We start from the raw sequence: 22350 nt of genomic DNA, 5'->3' as shown, positions 1-22350 counted from the left end.
TTTAAGTTTCCTTATTATACCTTAATAGAATGATTATACGCTTATTAATTTTCATTTGTTTTTTTTTTAATTTCTTTTTATAATTATTCTAGTTTAGTGACAATCTATTTTTAACTTCTTTGCTTTAACTTGCCTTGTATTTTTTATACCACCCCCCCCCCCCCCCCCCCCCCCCCCCCCCCCCCCCCCCCCGAAACAGCAACAGCCCACCCCCCCACACACACACCCACACACACACACCCTACCCCACCTAACACTATCCATATATATATGTATGCATTGTATATATGTCACACACATATTCCAGAATCTATCAAATTAAAGATTTGAATATGTACAAGTAATTTTCATCACTTAGAAACCAAGAATCTCCGTAATATACCTGTGTTAAATATGTGGAGTTATACACAGGCACATTCACTGTAAATCAGTTTGATTATACATCACCTGGTCCGAAGTAAGAAGGACCAAGGTGAGTTTATACTATACTGTGACGTCCCACGTCCATCCATCAACAGTTGACTTCTTCTCCTAAACCGCTGATAAGAATTTAAGCAAATTAGGTAGGAAGCATCCCTATGTGACTGGGATTTAGATTTATACAGCCCCATGGGCCTGAGGGGCTGGGCCAAAAGGGATCCATTTGGCATTATTGATATTAATGACTTCTTCTCTGGAACTAAGCAATGTATGACATTGTACTTGGCTGGGATTCAGATTTCTACAAATGATGGAGCTGAAGCAGTTGAGATCCCCACCCCAAAATCATACACATAGTAGTATTAGACATCAACAAATGAAGCTATTAACAAAATGAACATGAAAATTATTTTGATGTTTGCTCAAATAAACCAGGTGAGCGATACATACCCTCTGGGTTTCTTGTTTTTAAAATGTGAAAAAGTTCAGGACATTTGTAGAAGAGTTGAAATATAGATTAAACTGTGCCTCCTTACCAAGAAATACATCTGTAGTTCTTACTGGGATATTGAAGTATAACTATCATATACTGTCATAGGATTATCTTAGAAAAATGTTATGTGCATGGTGACAATTAATGCATTTACTTTAGTTTGATTTAGAATAACTTTCTGGAATGTCGCTTTATTTTAGAATTATTTTATGTTTGGTTTTAAGAGTAGAAAGTTATCAAGAAAGGATTCAATACTGTTGAAGATATGATAATGATTTGTGAGGTATGTGTACTTAAGATGCTACAATTGACAATGAAAGGTTGTCTTGTTTATTGTTTACTACAAGTAACAAAATCCATATGTCATAAAAGCTAATATGTTTTAGAACAATTTTGGCATGTTTTAGAAACATGGTTGGTTGTTGCTAAGTATGTTTGTACAATACATTTAGTTTTCTAGTGTATCATGGTGGCTTACTAAATCAAACTCGTTGTTAGACTTTTTAAATCACGTTATATTATCTGATGCAAATGTATATATGTACAATAATGTACGTCATTAAAATGCGTTGACGAAAATACCAGGAGTTTGTCATTTGTTAGAAATCACTCAACTATCTGTCAGATGAACACGTGGAAAAGCTTGGAGTTTTCTTTTTAAACCGTCCTAAACGAAAACTGTCGGGCAGATACCTGTTCCGAGAAAATCTCTCGCTTAGGTATAATGTAGCTTGCGCAAGGAATGGTTCGGGCGTTGTTGTCATATTGGCCAAAAGTATTTTCCGTACAATCTAATTCTGCTTTATAATCTTACCATTTAAATGTTGTTTCAAAGAATTTGTTTGAATTTGTTGATCAGCCGATTTTAACCAAAGTTTGTACGCTGAACGACGTTGTTTTCAAGTTCCTTTTCATAATAATTCCATTTCATTTCCGAAAATTTATGAAAATCCATAAGTTATTTACTGCATGAATTTTCCCGTCGTTATTTTTATGGAATTTTGGTAAGTGTATAAATGATGACGGTGCCACGGGTATTTTATTTTTGTTGCTAATTTTGATTTCTGTAACATACGGGTATATTGTGCATCGGTGTTTTACATTGGGAATTTCTATATATTTCTTCATCAACACACTAAACATTCATACGATAAAACTATTAGTAAAGTCAGGGTGTGTGAATGAAAAAAGTTGAAAAATAGAAAGAAAGTTTAGTAAAATAAAATTATGGCGGAAAGACTTAATAATAACTTGACCAAAAATTATAAAAGTGTTATCTCCCTTTCCGTACTGATTGAGGACGACTTGCGCAGTGGGACGGCCTTCTCAACAACCAAAAGACCAAGCATGCTGGGTTTTGTTTTTGTTTATTATTGTTTAACTTCCGATAAATATCTAAGGTAATTTAAGGAGGGTTTCCCGTGCGTGCGACATGCATGTTTTTGGAGTTGCGGTATGTTCGAGTTTAATCTCCTTGTGATAGCATGCTAAGATGAAAGTCTACCGTTTTTGTTTGAAAAAGATCTACAAGGTCATAGAGGACAAATCAAACAAAATTCAAATGGAACAAAAATTAAACTACACTTAAGGATTTGAAAGAAATTTGCTCAAATATCGCATGTGTTTATATAAAAAATCCAAAAAAAACAAACAAAAACAAAAATTAAAAAAAACCCACCGAAATTATATTTAACATGTAAATTAACGACACTGAAAAAAGGTATTGCTCTAGGTTGCTAACCATTCTTCCGATACGTTAAGTTTCATAAGCCACAGAACAGGTGATCCATACAGGTGCATTGGGCCTCTTGTTTTTATCTTTATCGAAGACCATCGTGCCTCCGTCTGTCCGCTTTTACAAGCGGTCGTTATTTCTCTTGAATGGAAGAAGGTCGCCGTCTTGAAAATGGTTTGTTATCACTACTCCTGAATAGATGATGACTAATTAGGAGCATGCGTATGCACGAACGTACTTTATGGAGGATCAGAGGTGTAAGTGTAAAAGATCGAAGAACTTGGTTCTGAAAATAGGGCATGGTCTGTCATTGATGAAAAGTTGTTTTCACCACATAGAACGATTCTCGTTAACTCGTCATCTCCTAAATACAGAGACAGATCGTCAATCAGTGAACTTCAGATTTATTTGATCCTAAACTAAATTCAGATGTGGATCAAATTGATTAAAAAACCTACAAAATGCCATGTCCCCTACCACAACACATTGTCTAGTCATGATACCGTACATGTCCCCTACCACAACACATTGTCTAGTCATGATACAATACATGTCCCCTACCACAACACATTGTCTAGTCAAGATACAGTACATGTCCCCTACCACAACACATTGTCTAGTCATGATACAATACATGTCCCCTACCACAACACATTGCCTAGTCATGATACAATACATGTCCCCTACCACAACACATTGTCTAGTCATGATACAATACATGTCCCCTACCACAACTCATTGTCTAGTCATGATACAATACATGTCCCCTACCACAACACATTGTCTAGTCATGATACAATACATGTCCCCTACCACAACACATTGTCTAGTCATGATACCGTACATGTCCCCTACCACAACACATTGTCTAGTCACGATACCGAACATGTCCCCTACCACAACACATTGTCTAGTCATGATATAATACATGTCCCCTACCACAACACATTGTCTAGTCATGATATAATACATGTCCCCTACCACAACACATTGTCTAGTCATGATACAATGCATGTCCCCTACCACAACACATTGTCTAGTCACTATACCGTACATGTCCGCTACCACATTGTCTAGTCATGATACAATGCATGTCCCCTACCACAACACATTGTCTAGTCATGATACAATACATGTCCCCTACCACATTGTCTAGTCATGATACTATACATGTCACCTACCACATTGTCTAGTCATGATACAATACATGTCCCCTACCACATTGTCTAGTCATGATACAATACATGTCCCCTACCACATTGTCTAGTTATGATACAATACATGTCCTCTACCACAACGCATTGCTTGGTTATATATGTCCCTTATATATACCAAAACATGTTGTCTAGTCGTGCTGTGCATAACTTGTACGATAGAGTATTCCAGTTAACATGAAATAAAATAATCTTTGTTGTTTTTAACGGAAAAGCAATTGGTCAGTCACGATTCTGTTTTTATTTTTAGGTGAATAATTAATTTGTGTTATAGGCTGTCTAGAAAATCGTGCTATGACCAGGCCATACTTTCTAAATTACCTGATCAACAGATACTACAGCTTTCTAACGTGCTGTCCCAGCTAATTTCACACCACTCTTAATTAATTCGTTCGGTTAAAACTTGTATCAAAATTAATTGCATTATTATATGAATTTTATAAGCATGGGCATTATAACCAATTTTGAGACTGCTTCTTTTTAAACATTTTAAGTTCTGTATGTGTTTAACAGGAAATAGTCAATTACTATGACTCGATCCCCAAAGGACGAACCGATTTCATAACGGGAGATACCAGGTCTGGCTTTTTGTCGAAAATCTATTACCAACAAAAAGGTTGATAAATTGGATGTTTAAGCAACAGATGTTTTGCACCTCCAGACTAAAAGCTCAGCCTCAGGGCATCAACTATGGAAGCCCTGCCATGTCACTAGAGAAACGACGGTCTTACGGAACCCTTCATGATCACTATGGAAACTACAGTCTTTGGGAACCTTCCATTGTCACGAGTGAAACTAGACTTAGGGAACTCTACATGGTCACGAGGGAAACCACAGTAAAGGAAATCTGCATGGTCCCTAGGACAACCACAGTCAAAATGAGTCATAATGACCCCTTCATAGTCACGAGGTCAACCACAGTCTTAAGGAACCCTTTATGGTAACGAGGGAAACCACAGTCTTAAGGAACCCTTCATGGTAACGAGGGAAACTACCACCGTAGGGAACCCTTCATGGTAACGAGGGAAACCATAGTCTTAATGAACCCTTTATGGTCACGAGGGAAACTACCATCGTAAGGAACCCTTCATGGTCACGAGGGTAACTACTGTTTTGATGAACCCTTCATGGTAACGAGGGAAACTACCATCGTAGGGAACCCTTTATGGTCACGAGGGAAACTACCATCGTAGGGAACCCTTCATGGTAACGACGGAAACCATAGTCTTTAGGAACCATCCATGGTCACTAAAGACCGTGGTCACGAGGGAAACTACAGTTTTAGGGAACCCAGCATGGTCAATTAGGAAACCACGGTCTTGGTTAGCCTCCATAGTCACTAGGGAAAATTCAGTCTTAGGAACCAAACATGGTCAATTGGGGAATCCACGTTCTTGGTTTATCCTCCATGATCACTAGGGAAACTATGGTCTTAAAATCCCAGCATAGTCATTTTGGAAACCATTGTCTTGCATAACCCTTCAAGGTCACTAGGGAAACTAATCCAGTTATACATTACTTCCTCGTTTACAATAACTTGGGGTGTTCAGTGATATGTTATCAAATACCAAAGTATTAAGTGTTCGTTATATCAGTATTTGCATTATCATTCACTCGTACCCAGTGATTGTCCAATAAAATTTCAAATTGATTTATATTACTTGCATCGATGATATGTTGCAGCAAATTGCTCCAGTTTTCTATTACTCGGAAGCTGAAACTTCAACCTGAGGGAATCAACTAGGGAAGCCTAACCGTGTTACCGGGACAACCATAGCCTCAGAGAACCCGGCATGGTCACTGGGGAAACTACAACTTTAGGGAATTAACTATGGTCTAGCCGTGCTATAAGGGAGGAACCATAGTCCTAGGGAATCCTGTTTAGTAAATAGGGGAAATACAGTCTGAGGGAACCCGGTATGGTTACAATAGAGAAACCACGGTCTATGGAAGTCCGACATGGTCACTAGGGAAACGACAACAGTAGGGGATCCTGTTTGATCACTAGGGAACCCTGCATACGTGGTCATTAAGGAAACAACAGCCTTAGGGAACCCTGCGTGGTCACTAGGGAAACCAAAGTCTTAGGTACCCTGCATGGTCACTAGGGAAACCACAGCCCTAGTGAACCCTGCGTGGTTACTAGGAAAACAGTCTTACGGAACTAACTAGGTAATCCTAACGGGTTCCCATGCCATTTTCCCACCATACATCTTGCTGTCATATCGACTATAACATTAAAACCACTGTCCATTGTATAAGTTTGGGCAATACTTTGATACACTAGTTGATACAAATATACCTTTTGTAGTTTGAACAATGTACATCATAACATGTATGGCAGTTATCAGCCGCCGTAACAGTTTGACAACCCTGGATCAGTGTTCTGGTAAACAAGTAAAAACATTACATCCTCGATCAATTCAACAGCTGCACTGTTTTTTAGAAACGCAAATATGGAATTATACTTCCATTCCAGTAAAGCGGTACTGTCCAATATTGGTGCATATTACCCGTCCTTAACATAGCGTCAAACTATGTGGATTGCTGGGTTGATGGTATAGATCCATTTTGGAAAAATCAAAATTTTATCCCCGATTGACGTCTCGATACAAGAGTAGTTACATAAACGTTTAAGTATATATACATTGTATGTAGTGATTTGATTAAAGTCTAGTCAATACCCCCAATTCACACCTTAGTAACCTTTATCGAAATAATAATAACAGAATCAATTCTGAAAGTGTCCCTTTTACACTAGGTGCAATGCAGATCAAAATTCACAGAATGTAACAAAGCCCGGGTCCCTGTGGTGGTTAATTGAACTAAAAACCAGTCAAAGTTATTACAACAATGTTCCTCTATTTCAAATTATTACACAACGCATTGATATCACATTGTTCCTAAGTTCAGTTGCGAGCAAAAACAAGTCATGCGCGTGTCCTGTGGAACATTAGACCATTCTGTTATGTTCTTCCCACGGAAAAAGTCCCTTTTTATTTACTGTTTGTGTGTGTATTAGAATACAGGTACACTTTTTTTTTTGTATATTATAAAACGGGTCGAGGAGTTGAGACAGCATGTGATCTGGCTCTGTCAACATCTTGATTGTATGGTGTCGCGTCATTGCACGGTTAGTATCAGACGGACAAGATAACTCTACATTGAATCCACATCTAAATCATACAATGTGTGAAAAAAAGCTCGTCACTAATCAACAGAGTAACAGTATATGGGGTAGTGGTGCTACGTGCAGCAGGGAGATAGCAATCTTCACATGGAAATTAACTTGGCACAACTGCAGAAACATCATTTTCCTGAACTGATATTTTAGTTTTAGTGTTTGATTTTACAATGGTGTCAAAACTGTAATATAAGAGACGGTATGAATTTCTCGACTCGCTGTTGTCATTTCTGGCTTTCAGAACCCTGTTTGTTTTAAAGAATAAAGCTTCAATTTCATTTTTAAGTTGTCGAGTCCAACCAGCTTTAAAGACAATACAGATCTATACGAAACCAACATTTCTCGGGAAACAAATGATGAACACATGTCCTTTATGAAATCATTCATTTTATGTGAACACAATAAGTCATACGAGTCCGTACAAATACATTAACAATATTTACAAGTTACATTGTAATTACTATTTTCGTTCTGTACACGTGACCTAGATATCGATCTGACATTGTGACCAAGTACTAAGAAAATTAATGTAGATTATTGTTAGACTGCTTTTTACCAGCGATCGTGTACAAGTCCTTGTAATTAACACATGCTAATTAGAAAGGAACACACAACACATACCTCATTAACCCACGATAATTTAATCTGAATCAAACGTGCTAATTAGTCAGAGACCTGATACACGTCCACGTAATTAACACGTACTAATTAATCAGGGACCTGTCATGTCCCTGTCGCTCATAGGTGCTAATTAGTAAGGGATCTGATACACGTCCCGGTAATTAACACGTGCTAGCTAATCACGATTATGATACACGTCCCTGTAACTCATACCTGCTAATTAATCAGGGATCTGATACACGTCCCTGTAATTAACACGTGCTAATTAACCGGGGACCTAATAAACGTCCCGGTAATTAACACGTGCTAATTAATCAGGGAACCTAATACACGTCCCGGTTATTAACACGTACTAATTAATCAGGGATCTGATACACGTCCATGTAATTAACACGTACTAATTAATCAGGGATCTGATACACGTCCCTGTAATTAACACGTGCTAATCAATCAGGGATCTGATACACGTCCCTGTAATCAACACGTACTAATTAATCAGGGATCTGATACACGTCCCTGTAATTAACACGTGCTAATTAATCAGGGATCTGATACACGTCCCTGTAATTAGCACGTGCTAATTAATCAGGGATCTGATACACGTCCCTGTAATTAACACGTGTTAATTAATCAGGGATCTGATACCCGTCCCTGTAATTAACACGTGCTAACTAATGATGCACCTAACACACATTCCCGGAATTAAATGCTATTTCTCTGTTGTCAGACACAATTTTGAGATGTCCTAATTCTCTATACAATATAAATATCGGATGACATAATGTAGTAGATATTAACTTGATATGAAATTATGAATATACTGTAATAGCGTCTATTGATATTATTAAGCCCGCGAGCCGCGGTTTTGTTGTGTCTAAATAATGACGTTGAAATCAACATATGCTTTGACTGAATTACTTTTTAAAATATTGAGAGAAAAAAAGCTAAAAAAATCGACCTTACATACATGTATGTTTAATACGCCGTTTTATCATTCATTCAAACCGGTGATATGACTCATACAGGTAATTTGACATCTCTCATTCATTTCAGAGTTAATTCGCCACCTTACACTATGAAGAATAATATGTATAGCACTGTTTTTGGTGCAATCTGGCTGAACACAAGACTACACAGCGTGACGTTATGTGATGTGGTACGACACTCATGGCTGAACACAAGACTACACAGTGTGACGTTATGTGATGTGGTACGACACTCATGGCTGAACACAAGACTACACAGTGTGACGTTATGTGATGTGGTACGACACTCATGGCTGAACACAAGACTACACAGCGTGACGTTATGTGATGTGGTACGACACTCATGGCTGAACACAAGACTACACAGTGTGACGTTATGTGATGTGGTACGACACTCATGGCTGAACACAAGACTACACAGTGTGACGTTATGTGATGTGGTACTGTACGACACTCAGTGATGGCGATAATCTCAGTTCCTGAGCTAATACATGAGAGATGGAGTTTCACTTTGGTTCTATTTAAGATCAAATCATAAAATGAAAACAAATGGAGACAGTGACTCGTGATGATGATGTTGCGATGGAAAAGACACACCTTTAACAGTTAATTGGCCATGACAGAGCATTTTGTTCATGATAACCAAATCGGCTGATCGCGGCTGATTCCGGTAGTTACGAACAAGTTGTGAAAGTGCCTATGTCTACAAGACGAACTATTAGCTATACTTAACTAAGTCCCAACTGAGTTGGACAATGGACATTTAAACTACAAATGGTACACACACATCCACATGTAAGACGATAAACAGGTCCCTACCCAATGGTCATTATATTATGGCGTTTCTCCTCATGGTCATGTTTTAGATATAAGACACGAATTCACATAAAAATGATGTCTACTCGAGGAAATCAAGGCACTGATTGATATGGCAGTCATCTGATCCAAGAATCAGCATGCTCCCGTGATTTCTCAATAAATATTGTTCATAATAAACGTTGTACATTGCATCAATTATTTAATCCTAATATATTCAACACCACACGATATCCGGTTCCCATGTTCGGTCACATCTTATCCCTTTAGTGTGAGGGAAAAGTTTTCGTAAACTTCCGGTTATAATGGTACTTTCTATGATGTTGTTACGTCATAAACTCCAAACAGCACATCGAAGAAACCACAGATGGTATAGCATGTGTTTGTATTCTCTAATCAGCTGAGGATAAAGTCCCTCGAAAAAGACTTCTCAATCTAGAGATTATTTAATGTGAATGCTGCTCTATTCCAAAATAATCTCCCATTCTGAAAACGACGTAAATGTTTTGCAAACGTTTCCGATCAGCACAATAAATGCAGGTCACTACAGACAATTTTGTCTGAACACAAATGAAGGCAATCACCAAAATGTCGCAGCGTCCATAAGAACAAAGGTCAAGGTCAATGCATGTAACACTAATAAGGTGAAGGTCATACAATGGCGGATAGACGCATAGACTGTGAGATTTCCTGGCTGATATCGTCGTCATCAGTGATCGTCGGCGGGCTGTGAAGTAGGAGGGAAGGATCTGTAGAAAACAACAGGGCACGTATCAGTAAAAAAAAGGGCACGTGACACAACTGACATTATGGACCAAAGAATCTGAATTCGGATCAGTGACACCATGTTACAAAGCCAAAACCTACCATTGTATTTCACTCACTAATGTTATCATATTCCCAACCGGAAAGTTTGAATATTGCAATGTACTTTCAAAATCCATGGGCTTCGTTATTAGTTTGCATATCTCACTTTACCTCGCCAATGGCGGAACTCTGGGATGAGAGCATAGTAACCATGGTAACAATGGTGAACAGACAATGTCCTACACATGATATAAGGTAGATAATCTGGTATGTTACTCACCAATATCAGTAGAACCGTTCGTGAGTTCAGAGGCAGGTTCTTGTATTTTGGGAGGATGGTAAACAATACCATCATCATCCAATGGTTTGTTTGTTCGTCTTATACAAATAACAGCAACGACGATGACGACGATGATTACTGGAATGAATACTCCAATCATGATTCCGATGATGGCACTAAGAGGAAGCCCGCTTGTCACTGTGGGATCTGCTGTTTTAGGGTAAAAGATTTTTTTTTAATGTTAGACATTTGTGGTATAAAACAACTGGAACAATATTCTGTTCAACATGGTGGGACTATCTATGTGACCATAACAACTTATAGATACTGCAGAGCTTAAAACGGCGTCGATTCAGAAAACAAGACACCTTTGGTTGTATGTTTGTACTTAGACTGATCACCGTATACAACAATAAAATGTCGGAATACAAAACCGACAGGTCCACTGGGTGCAGTGTCATAATGCTTTCCTGATGAATACCCGAAGTTTGGGTCTGCTGATTACATAACCATACCTGAAGTTTGGGTTGGTTTATAACATAACCATACCTGAAGTTTGGGTCGGTTTATACATAACCATACCTGGAGTTTGGGTCTGCTGATTACATAACCATACCTGGAGTTTGGGTCGGCTGATTATACATAACCATACCTGGAGTTTGGGTCTGCTGATTACATAACCATACCTGGAGTTTGGGTTTGCTGATACACAACCATACCTTGAGTTTAGGTCGGCTGATTACATAACCATACCTGGAGTGTTAGGGGTCGGCTGATATACAGTAACCATACCTGGAGTTTAGGGTCGGCTGATTACATTAACCAGACCTTGGAGGTTTGGGATCGGATGATTACATGAACCATACCTGGAAGTTTGGTTCGGCTGATTACATACACAACCATACCTGAGTTTAGGGTCGGGGCTGATTAACATCATACCATACCTGGAGTTTAGGGTCGGCTGATTACATAACCATACCTGTAGTTTGGTTGCGCTGATTACATTAACCAATACCTGGAGTTTGGGTCGGATTATTACATGACCATACCTGGAAGTTTGGGTCGGGCTGATGACATACAACCATACCTGGAGTTTGGGTCGGCTGATTACATAACCATACCTGGAGTTTGGGTCTGCTGATTACATAACCATACCTGGAGTTTGGGTCTGCTGATTACATAACCATACCTGGAGTTTAGGTTGGCTGATTACATAACCATACCTGAAGTTTGGATCGGATGATTACATTACCATACCTGGAATTTGGGTCGGCTGATTACATAACCATACCTGAAGTTTGGATCGGATGATTACATAACCATACCTGGAGTTTAGGTTGGCTGATTACATTACCATACCTGGAGTTTGGGTCGGCTGATTACATAACCATACCTGGAGTTTAGGTTGGCTGATTACATTACCATACCTGAAGTTTGGATCGGATGATTACATAACCATACCTGAAGTTTGGGTTTGTTTATAACATAACCATACCAGGAGTTTGGGTTGGCTGATAAAATAACTATATCCGGTGTTTTGGCTGGCTGATAAAATAAAACACATTGGGGGTTTGAGTCGGCTGATCAAATAAGCATACCTGGAGTTTGGGTCGGCTGGACAGACTGGTAGTCAGTGTCCGTGGATATACGGACTGCCAGGATTGACGATGACTCATTGGCTTCCAGTTTGAGTGAGGCAAACTCTGACGTCATACATTTCCTCACGGGACTTGTATCACAGTTCGACACCTGCAAGGTAAGAGGGACTTTATAACACATAAAGTCAAGTTTGATTTTGAAGAGAGAGAGTAAAAAGGTTAACTGAGACTTTAAACGTTTTTTCTGTCTAATTGATATTATCATTAGTCATTTAGAATGTTTGATTTAGTATATAACTCGTTACCCACTAGATTTGAGATCTTGTATGCAATTCTACATGGACATTCTACCCCGAAATCAATACAATTCGCGACCATGTTTTTTTTTTATTTCTCCCTTAAGATGACCAGCTTCCCGTATTATGGGTAATATGTTGCATGCCTGAAGATCGCACACTGGCCGCTTACTGACGAGTTGCTACCATATTTTGAATAGCGCACTGTTCGTCTGCCGTGACGTAAACCGACCCGTAACCAGGGGACGCAACTCCACACAATGAAAAATGGAAAATGTATTGTAACTGGAGCGCTCGATGTTCCCTTAAGCTGGCTTTGTTCGCGGCAAGAGGTATTGTGTACATATAGAACAAAGAATGATATGTTTGTTACACTACACCTTATAGACATTCTATAACCAGTCTACATACAATGCCCGGTCGTTAGAAGTTTGTTTCTCTCGAGCCACCAAAGGTATCGGATGTAACTTACAGATGTCTGAGCTAGGGTGGATATTTGTTTTTAACTTCCTACCTTATTAGACGTTTTTATAATAAGCTTAACATGTGCTCGATTAATAAAGCACAGGAATTGATTTAAATTACGATATGTTTGTATTAGCCTTTTTAGCAAAGTACATACTGAAAATTATGTCAAGCTGACAAAACCTTTGGCTATCGCTATCAGGACTGTATAATAGTATTAGTCAAATGGCCAGTGGTATCTGCTTTCTAAAAGATTGTATCGGCGTATAAAAAGAGATCGTGTGTCTCAATCTACGCCTACTATTTCAAATAAAACGTTCGCAATTTGACCTCTAATGACTGTACCTCACTAGATGGAATAACTAAATTACGCACCAATAAAACAGGCCTGTACAAACGTAAAACCAAACCCGATTTGAATGTTCTGGGACTAAGTATGACCATATTGATTTGTGAAATATGACTACATTGTATATGTTAGTGTATAATCTATACATTGTATTATACAATGTATGTAACTGTGTACAATAAATGACCTTATGTGTTACTTTATGTACAAGTATGACAATATCGGTAACTTTGCATACAATGTATGATTAAATCAATATTTTTATGTACAGTGTATGACTATATCTGTATCTTTGTGTACAATGTATGACTATATCTGTATCTTTGTGTACAATGTATGACTATATCTGTATCTTTGTGTACAATGTATGACTATATCTGTATCTTTGTGTACAATGTATGACTATATCTGTATCTTTGTGTACAGTGTATGAATATATTTGTATCTTTGTGTACAATGTATGACTATATCTGTATCATTGCGTACAATGAATGACTATATCTGTAGTTCTGAATACAATGTATGACCATATCTGTAAAACATGAGATATATATATACATGTATATATATATTGTAATAATAATATTGATTGATGTTACTATTATATTATATTATAGCTTTGTTCATTCTCCTGTGACCAATTTAACATTTTGTATATATGTAAATATCCTGTATACATATGTTTACACTGATGAGTCGTAAGACTTAAAGTAATAAATGAACTTGAACTTGAACTTGTAACTTCCAATGCTACTGAATTAATGTGTATACTATTTTCAATTGTTGAACGGGAAATGATTTAACGCGACTTACGCGATCAAAGTAAACATGATTATTAAAAATGGTTAATTACAATTCCTTAGGTTTAGTTAATTCAAACTTCATCTAATTATTCTTATCCACCATATATAAACTGAATTCAACATCCACTGCGACCGAAACTCTTCAACACTACCCACCGTGTCATACTCCCTTCACTTGATTTTGAAGGTAAATAAATCATAATTAAGAAGCAGGATGGCCTCTGGCAAGAAAATATATGTTTTTATCGGAACGTCAAAATAATACAACAAAACGATACCTTACCTGGAAAGGTGTTCCGGAATTTCCGGAGAACATTTGTATATCAGGCGGGCATTGACCTTTACTGATGTTCAAGGTCATCACATCTACACATATAGCCTCGCTCTTGGTCGTGTCACGTGCTAATTTGATGAGACAGTTTTCGAGACGTGCCCCTCTCCACGTGGCCAGAACGCCCATCTTGTCCACCTTGTAAGTCTGCCTCAGCAGACAGTTGGTGTGATCCAGGACGACTGGGGATCAGAACAGAAGGTCATTTATCAATTTGACGTGTTGTATCAGTTTTTTTTTTTATTTCACAAACCATAGACAATCCATTATGAAACAGCGTTCACGTAGAACAGACGGGAAATACATAGTGGTTTACGATTTCCGTTGCTTGAAGTAAATAAACTAACGACATGCAGGAAGTCTCCTCTGTTGTATATTGACGTGATACATAGCAGAGGTAATGTCATAAATATAGTAGGACGTACGTCCTTAATAACACACAGCTGTCCACATCACAATACAAATTAGAGACAATTGTCTAAATGAAGCCTTTATAAAACCACTATTGTAAGGTATAGTCTGCCAAGAAACCAAATACATTTCTACTCCAACCCCCCAACCCCCTTTCATCCACTTCCAGGACCTGTCTTTCGACGCCCAAGTTCATTGATTTGGTTGGCTATGATCGTGACCTAATTACAATTGAGTTTAAATATTGACGCCATTCAACTTTGTGTTTCCCATTTCACACGGAAAAACGTAGTGCCATTATGGAAGCAGAAGTGTACAGTTAGTCAAATACTGACGATCTATCAATGTCGAACTATGCCGAAATATTTAAGGTATAAAGGCTGTACAGATTTGGCTGCTAACCTCCCGTAATTCTAGGTGTATTAGTGTACGCAAGGGAGGCTACTCAGGTGAGTTCAAGTTTAGTACAAAATGTAAATGGATCTGAAACTAACCAGCACTTCCGCTGTTAGACTCTCATTGCCAAGTAGTCGACAAAGTGATAAAAATGTACTTCCGCTGTTAGACTCTCATTGCCAAGTAGTCGACAAAGTGATAAAAATGTACTTCCGCTGTTAGACTCTCATTGCCAAGTAGTCGACAAAGTGATAAAATGTACTTCCGCTGTAAGACTCTCAGTGCCAAGTATTCGACAAAGTGATAAAAAAAATGTGGTCGTAAGTGTCACGGCTTGTCACCGTTCTTAACCAACTGTTGCTAATTTTCTTTCTGATTTCGCCAAAGCGATTTTTTTAAATTTGCCAAAACGACCTATGAATGTTAGATCATTGCTATTGGTCATCACATACTCAAGACTAAGCGTCAATGACACGCCAACAGTGTTTCTGTGGCTATTCGTATGATTCGACCTGGATTTATTGTGAACAAAAGTGAAGATATAAAAATTATACATTGTACCTAGAACGAATACAGTTATATTATTAATGAGAACGCGATATAGCACCACAAATCCCCGACGTCCTTCATCTACTCTAAACTGTTCAGCGGAAGTAGGAACAGCATAAACATCTTGATACATTATATGGATATATATGGTTTAATTTGTCAGGTACCGGTATTAGGAAGACAAACGACTCACTTTCCGATGATATCGCTAGACAGGCAGTGAACAGCATACTGAACACCAACACACATGGCAAAAACATGGCCCTCCCTCCAACATCCGGTGAGGCAGAGGACACGCCCACGGTCTTCAGCGGGACGAAGTGTGACGTCAGATCCGGTACAAGACCGTGCTAAAACTCATCTCTGATGCATTGTAGAGGCACTGAAATAAATAAACATACCGTTTAAGTTGTTTCCATAAAACTTGGACACTCGTCAATATTGTTTTACAATGTTAGAATGAGGCCGACGGTTATTGCAATATAAGGAATTCGTATATATATATTACGTGTATAAAGTAAATCATATATTGAACGAGCTCGCCATAACCTGATGGTACCAGTCCCCGAGAGCTGAGTGCCGGAATCTGTTTCCCGTAAATAGGTAAACACTATTTATAACTAGAATATCACATCGATTACAACGTTTTTATGCCTGGATCCTAAACCATTAAATCGCTGTGAAATTATTATGTGAAATCAATTTGACACAGGAATGGGTCAATTTACCGATGAATGAATCCCTTGTTGTCAGGTTAAAAGCACATTTTGAAACTCCAGCAGTATCAGTCATACACGTGTACTAATAGATAGTACACACCCTGACACAGCAATTTCAACATATCATATTTTTTTCGAAAATAAAACAAACATTTGTACATGAAGGGCAGCGGTAATGGTGACACAACAAAGGGTCGGGACAGTGGTGACGCCGGATTGTACATATCGGGTAGAGCTACACGCTCGCCACGTCAAGTGATTGGGCCACAAAAAACTCGAATTCTCGCCATACCAACGACAGACAACGGTGTTTATTTAACAGGGTAGGGTTGTCATAATGCTATATTATCCGTCAACAAAAAAAAATCGGAGATCTGACAAGCTTGCTGTGATGTCACGCCACGCAATGACAGCCAAAATGCACATTAATTTTTAAAATTTGACAGCGACAATAAAGAGCACCTGTCCTTAAATGGCAGCCATGTTTTAACGACACAGTTAAAGGGAGGCATGGTCAGTTCTGTTCCCTACACCATCTGTTCGTGGACCTGATCAATACAGTTAAACATACTTCTACAACAGAGTAATTTACGTTAGTGTTTGGTAACAATAGTACAAGACACAGCGACGTTGTTAAATGGCGAAATACCATATGACAGCGGTCACTAACGAGATATTCCAACAACATCACACCATATGACAGCGGTCACTTACGAGATATTCCACCAACATCACACCATATGTCCATAGTATGTCCAACCAGCATACATTGCCATCGTTATGAAGATAATAAAAAAGAATCTGTATCGATACTTCAAAAATAATTTCTCTTTCATTGCGGGATTGCATCGTTGGTTGACAACCTAAAGACAGCAAACGTTGGTGTCATTTCAATAAACAATGGTTGTGAATTACTGTGATGATATCCAAACGTCCTACATTGTGCACCTTGTCTTTATAACTCACTGCCTACCGATATTGCAGTCTTATGTACAAAGAATTTCACGAAACTTGCAGACGAAATAGGCATTAATTTAAAAAGAACTAGCAATAAACATACAATTATTTGAACACGTATAAATTGACTTGTGTTGACATAAGGGGTGTACAATGTACATACTGCATTAATGTTAGATGGCAATAACCTTAGCGGAGACAGCCGAATGATATTAACTACCACGTGATGGCGGAAAGAGCCGAACATTTGTTCGGTTTTCCCATATCGAGAAACAGCATGTGTTGATAGTTAGTCGGTAGTGTTATATGATTAAAAACTATTTATTTCTAAGGAGTCGTATTTTAAAGCCTCTGAAATTGTGTCTTTATGATAATGTGTAAATTATCAGCTGTCATCCATGGGGAATTTAATGCAGTTCTGTAAATGTGATATATATCTCTCGATTCACAGACGTGCACTGCCTAAACATTTCAAACAAAGCGAGAGAAATGTGCACAGTCGGGCAAGCTTGACGAATAGGTTCGTGTTTCTCCAAGATTTTCTCGCTTGCAACCATCAATACAAAAAGTCAAACTAAGTCTTGATGGTATAAAACTTGATCATCCAATATGAACACCAAACTTTATCAAAAGGAGGTATTTATACAAAATTGAACATTTAAAATAATAATAAGAAGAAAATTAAACAAATAAAAAATCATCTCTGATTCCATAGTTACGTGTAACGGGCACATTATACATGGTTGTATTTCCCAACATTGGCCGCCTTTACATGCAGTAGTGAACACGTAAGAAAAGTGACGGTACCTATGTATGATCCGATACAAAAAGAACTGCTTGTTTTAGACAAAGGCAGATTTTAAACTGTCAATTTAAATCAACACGACACAGCAATCCCGTAACGGAAACACGAAATTTCTGTAACGGAAACAGAACATGCGATTTTTCTTCGCAATATCGACAAGTTGACAAAACTTTTGGTAAACGGCATTTTGTACATAATACTTGAGAAAGAAGTCGACGCCAATAGCTCACGTTGCCATGGCGACCATAACACTGCAACCCATCTTTAAAAAAAATGTTTAGCTGATGAATACAACTATCATCTTTTTTGTATATAAGTCTCTTTGTACAGGAAACAAATGTTACACTTTTACATCGACGATGTAGGTTAGGCATGTCCTTATTTTTTACTTTGATGTTACAGAATCTGGGTTGGAAAGTAGCAGATATAAATATGGCAACTATTGTATCATAAGGCTGTATAACTTGTACCACAAGGCTGTATAACTTGTACCATAAGGCCGTATAACTTGTACCCTAAGGCTGTATAACTTGTACCCTAAGGCTGTATAACTTGTACCATAAGGCCGTATAACTTGTACCATAAGGCCGAATAACTTGTACCATAAGGCCGTATAACTTGTACCATAAGGCCGTATAACTTGTACCATAAGGCCGTATAACTTGTACCATAAGGCAGTATAACTTGTACCATAAGGCTGTATAACTTGTACCATAATGTTGTATAACTTGTACCATACAGCTCTATAACTTGTACCATAAGTCTGTATAACTTGTACCATAAGGCTGTATAACTTGTACCATAAGGCTGGAAAACTTGTACCATAAGGCCGTATAATCTGAATCATTAGGCAATATCGTGTACAGCAATGCTATATGGTATACCATAATACTATACCGTGTACATCAATGATATATTGTGTACATCAATGCTATACCGTGTACAGCAATGCTATATTGTGTACATCAATGCTATATTGTGTACATCAATGCTATACCGTGTACATCAATGCTATACCGTGTACATCAATGCTATACCGTGTACATCAATGCTATACCGTGTACATCAATGCTATACCGTGTACAGCAATACTATAGTGCACAGCAATGCTATTTCGTGTACAGTAATGATATATATTGTGTACATCAATGCTATATTGTGTTCAGCGATGCTATATTGTGTACATCAATGCTATATTGTGTACAGCAATACTATATTGTGTACCATAAGGTTGTATACACCCAATATACCGCCATTTGGAGTCAAGTGAGCCTAAAGAGTTGAGACGTGATGCAGGTGTTCAGTTTCACAGGGTGCGTCATGAGAAACAGCGACCCTTGCTGGAGATAATCTCAAGTTTATTCTTCAAAAATCAGTTAAAGAAAGCAACAGCAATCGAATTCATCATCCCATGACAGTATACACATGTAATGTGTTGTTACACGATAATATTATATATATATATATATACTTATAAATTAATAACTTGCACGTGTCGTATGTGGAAACACGTGACATGCTCTCCTAACCTTTGTGATAATTTCCCAAAGTAATTTTCCAATCATGCCATCTGAAGTAACAGTCATAAAAACAAGTAATGCCAGATATATTAGTTTTAAATTAACGGATCAATTTCATACGAATGAATGAATGCTTTTATGTGAGGAGTGATTTCTTCTCATTTTACCTGCAATACCGTAATGATTTCGGTGGAATTATAATCTGTTTGTGTTAACGTGGGCGTCCCGTCCGTGTTATTTCTGTCGGTAAATCGGTTCTGTCTTTTTGGAATTAAACCTCTTGAGACGATAATTTATCGTGAATCAACAATATACCAGTGTGTGTTCAACAACGTGGCCCATAAAACCATACAGACCACACTCCTGTAAAGCGTGACATTTCCTATATATTTCTGAACCTGCCTGTATCCTGAATTCACCCTGGCGAGACCTTGAAGACGTTTAGCCTGGTGGTTGTGGTATGCTGTGTACATACGAACGACTATATCTAAGTTATGAAGGTTATATCGCAATTTCTCATCTCTCCTTTTTGTTACCGATATCTGTGGCGTTGGCATTCAGACGTAACGTTATACCTGTAAGGCGACATATTTAGTAACTATCCAACACGCGTGCACCTTAAACAAGGCACGGGAGCAAGGGTTAGATCGATTAAACAGAGGACAGACATTCGTAAGTCCTACATTACCTAATGCTGTAGTTCGTCAAAAACTCTAACACCCCGATATTTCCTGTACAATGTAAGGCCCGGATAAAGGGTAAAACTGTTTCGCATTATACAAGTACACATGTGTGTAATCAGTAAATTTTGCTTTGTCATGACCAGCACGTACTTTTTCATATTTCCCACAAAAGATAAAATATTTATAAATCAACACATAGTCATGAAAAGCACAGTACTACGTACTAGAACGGAAGTCACTGTTAATTTGTGAACCCCTTTGGGACGGCCATGTTGCTGTTATATAATGGTATATAAAACCCCATTATATTATTTATCATTACATTTAATTAATTAACGAGTGTCGTTGATTGGCTAGGTTTGAGAGATTCGTAATTCATCATGGTAAGACACGTGTTTCTATCTCAGTTGACTTCCTACACGGTGGAAACAACCACCATTATTAAAAGTCGTTTTAACCATTAAATAGTTGATTAAAAAGAACACGATTTATTGTTAAATATGATAAGGGTTTAAAAGCCATACTCTGGGCCATGGACACAGAGATGGCAGCATTTACAGATCGAATGCAGCTAACTTCACTCGCTGTTTGTATTGTATTCGATCGAAATCAGTCTAGTTGGCAACGTAGCACCATACCCCACAAACACGTCCTGCCAGATTTATTGTTCATAACAGATATGACATTGACAGCCATGCCATGTGCTTTTCCCACAGATCGTGTCAGGGTCAGCGTCAACCACCGTAAACTTGGAATGTCTGCCAGTAACATTGTGACATGTTGGTGCTTTGACTACGTAACACACACATATTTATATTGGGGCACACCCCAACAGCACAGGGACCGAATGGTAGGGAATGTGAGGTACACAATGGTAGGATATGTGAGGTACCAAATGGTAGGAAATGTGAGGTACCGAATGGTAGGGAATGTGAGGTACCAAATGGTAGGGAATGTGAGGTACCGAATGGTAGGGAATGTGAGGTACCGAATGGTAGGGAATGTGAGGTACCAAATGGTAGGGAATGTGAGGTACCAAATGGTAGGGAATGTGAGGTACCGAATGGTAGGGAATGTGAGGTACACAATGGTAGGAAATGTGAGGTACCGAATGGTAGGGAATGTGAGGTACACAATGGTAGGAAATGTGAGGTACCGAATGGTAGGGAATGTGAGGTACCGAATGGTAGGGAATGTGAGGTACCAAATGGTAGGGAATGTGAGGTACCAAATGGTAGGGAATGTGAGGTAAGGTACCAAATGGTAGGAAATGTGAGGGACCGAATGGTAGGGAATGTGAGGTACCAAATGGTAGGAAATGTGAGGTACCAAATGGTAGGGAATTTGAGGTACCAAATGGTAGGAAATGTGAGGTACACAATGGTAGGGAATGTGAGGTACCGAATGGTAGGAAATGTGAGGGACCGAATGGTAGGGAATGTGAGGGACCGAATGGTAGGGAATGTGAGGGACCGAATGGTAGGGAATGTGAGGTACACAATGGTAGGAAATGTGAGGGACTGAATGGTAGGAAATGTGAGGTACCAAATGGTAGGGAATGTGAGGTACCGAATGGTAGGGAATGTGAGGTACCGAATGGTAGGGAATGTGAGGGACCGAATGGTAGGGAATGTGAGGTACCAAATGGTAGGGAATGTGAGGTAAGGTACCAAATGGTAGGAAATGTGAGGGACCGAATGGTAGGGAATGTGAGGTACCAAATGGTAGGAAATGTGAGGTACCAAATGGTAGGAAATGTGAGGTACCGAATGGTAGGAAATGTGAGGGACCGAATGGTAGGGAATGTGAGGAACCAAATGGTAGGGAATGTGAGGTACCAAATGGTAGGAAATGTGAGGGACCGAATGGTAGGGAATGTGAGGTACCAAATGGTAGGGAATGTGAGGTACCA

General features: G+C 38.5%; 1 protein-coding gene across 3 annotated transcripts in view; it reads right to left on the bottom strand.

The window, feature by feature from the left end:
* Positions 1-7415: 7415 nt before the first annotated feature.
* The window catches only part of LOC117331558, a 34777-nt gene continuing 19842 nt past the window's right edge, over positions 7416-22350 (bottom strand). For 2 of the 3 annotated variants that reach the window (XM_033890331.1, XM_033890330.1), the window contains exons 2-6: positions 15948-16136; positions 14351-14580; positions 12155-12305; positions 10557-10766; positions 7416-10218 (exon numbers count right to left, since the gene is read on the bottom strand). In XM_033890331.1, the coding sequence (XP_033746222.1) occupies positions 10121-10218; positions 10557-10766; positions 12155-12305; positions 14351-14580; positions 15948-16014 (756 nt within the window). In that variant the 5' untranslated portion in view covers positions 16015-16136 and the 3' untranslated portion in view covers positions 7416-10120. The remainder of the gene's footprint in view (positions 10219-10556; positions 10767-12154; positions 12306-14350; positions 14581-15947; positions 16137-22350) is intronic. The other variant, XM_033890332.1, reaches the window with a different exon arrangement.

This window comes from Pecten maximus, chromosome 7 (genome assembly GCF_902652985.1).
Source record: "Pecten maximus chromosome 7, xPecMax1.1, whole genome shotgun sequence".
In the NCBI taxonomy this organism is placed as follows: domain Eukaryota; kingdom Metazoa; phylum Mollusca; class Bivalvia; order Pectinida; family Pectinidae; genus Pecten; species Pecten maximus.
This window is presented reverse-complemented; position numbering and strand designations above follow the sequence as displayed.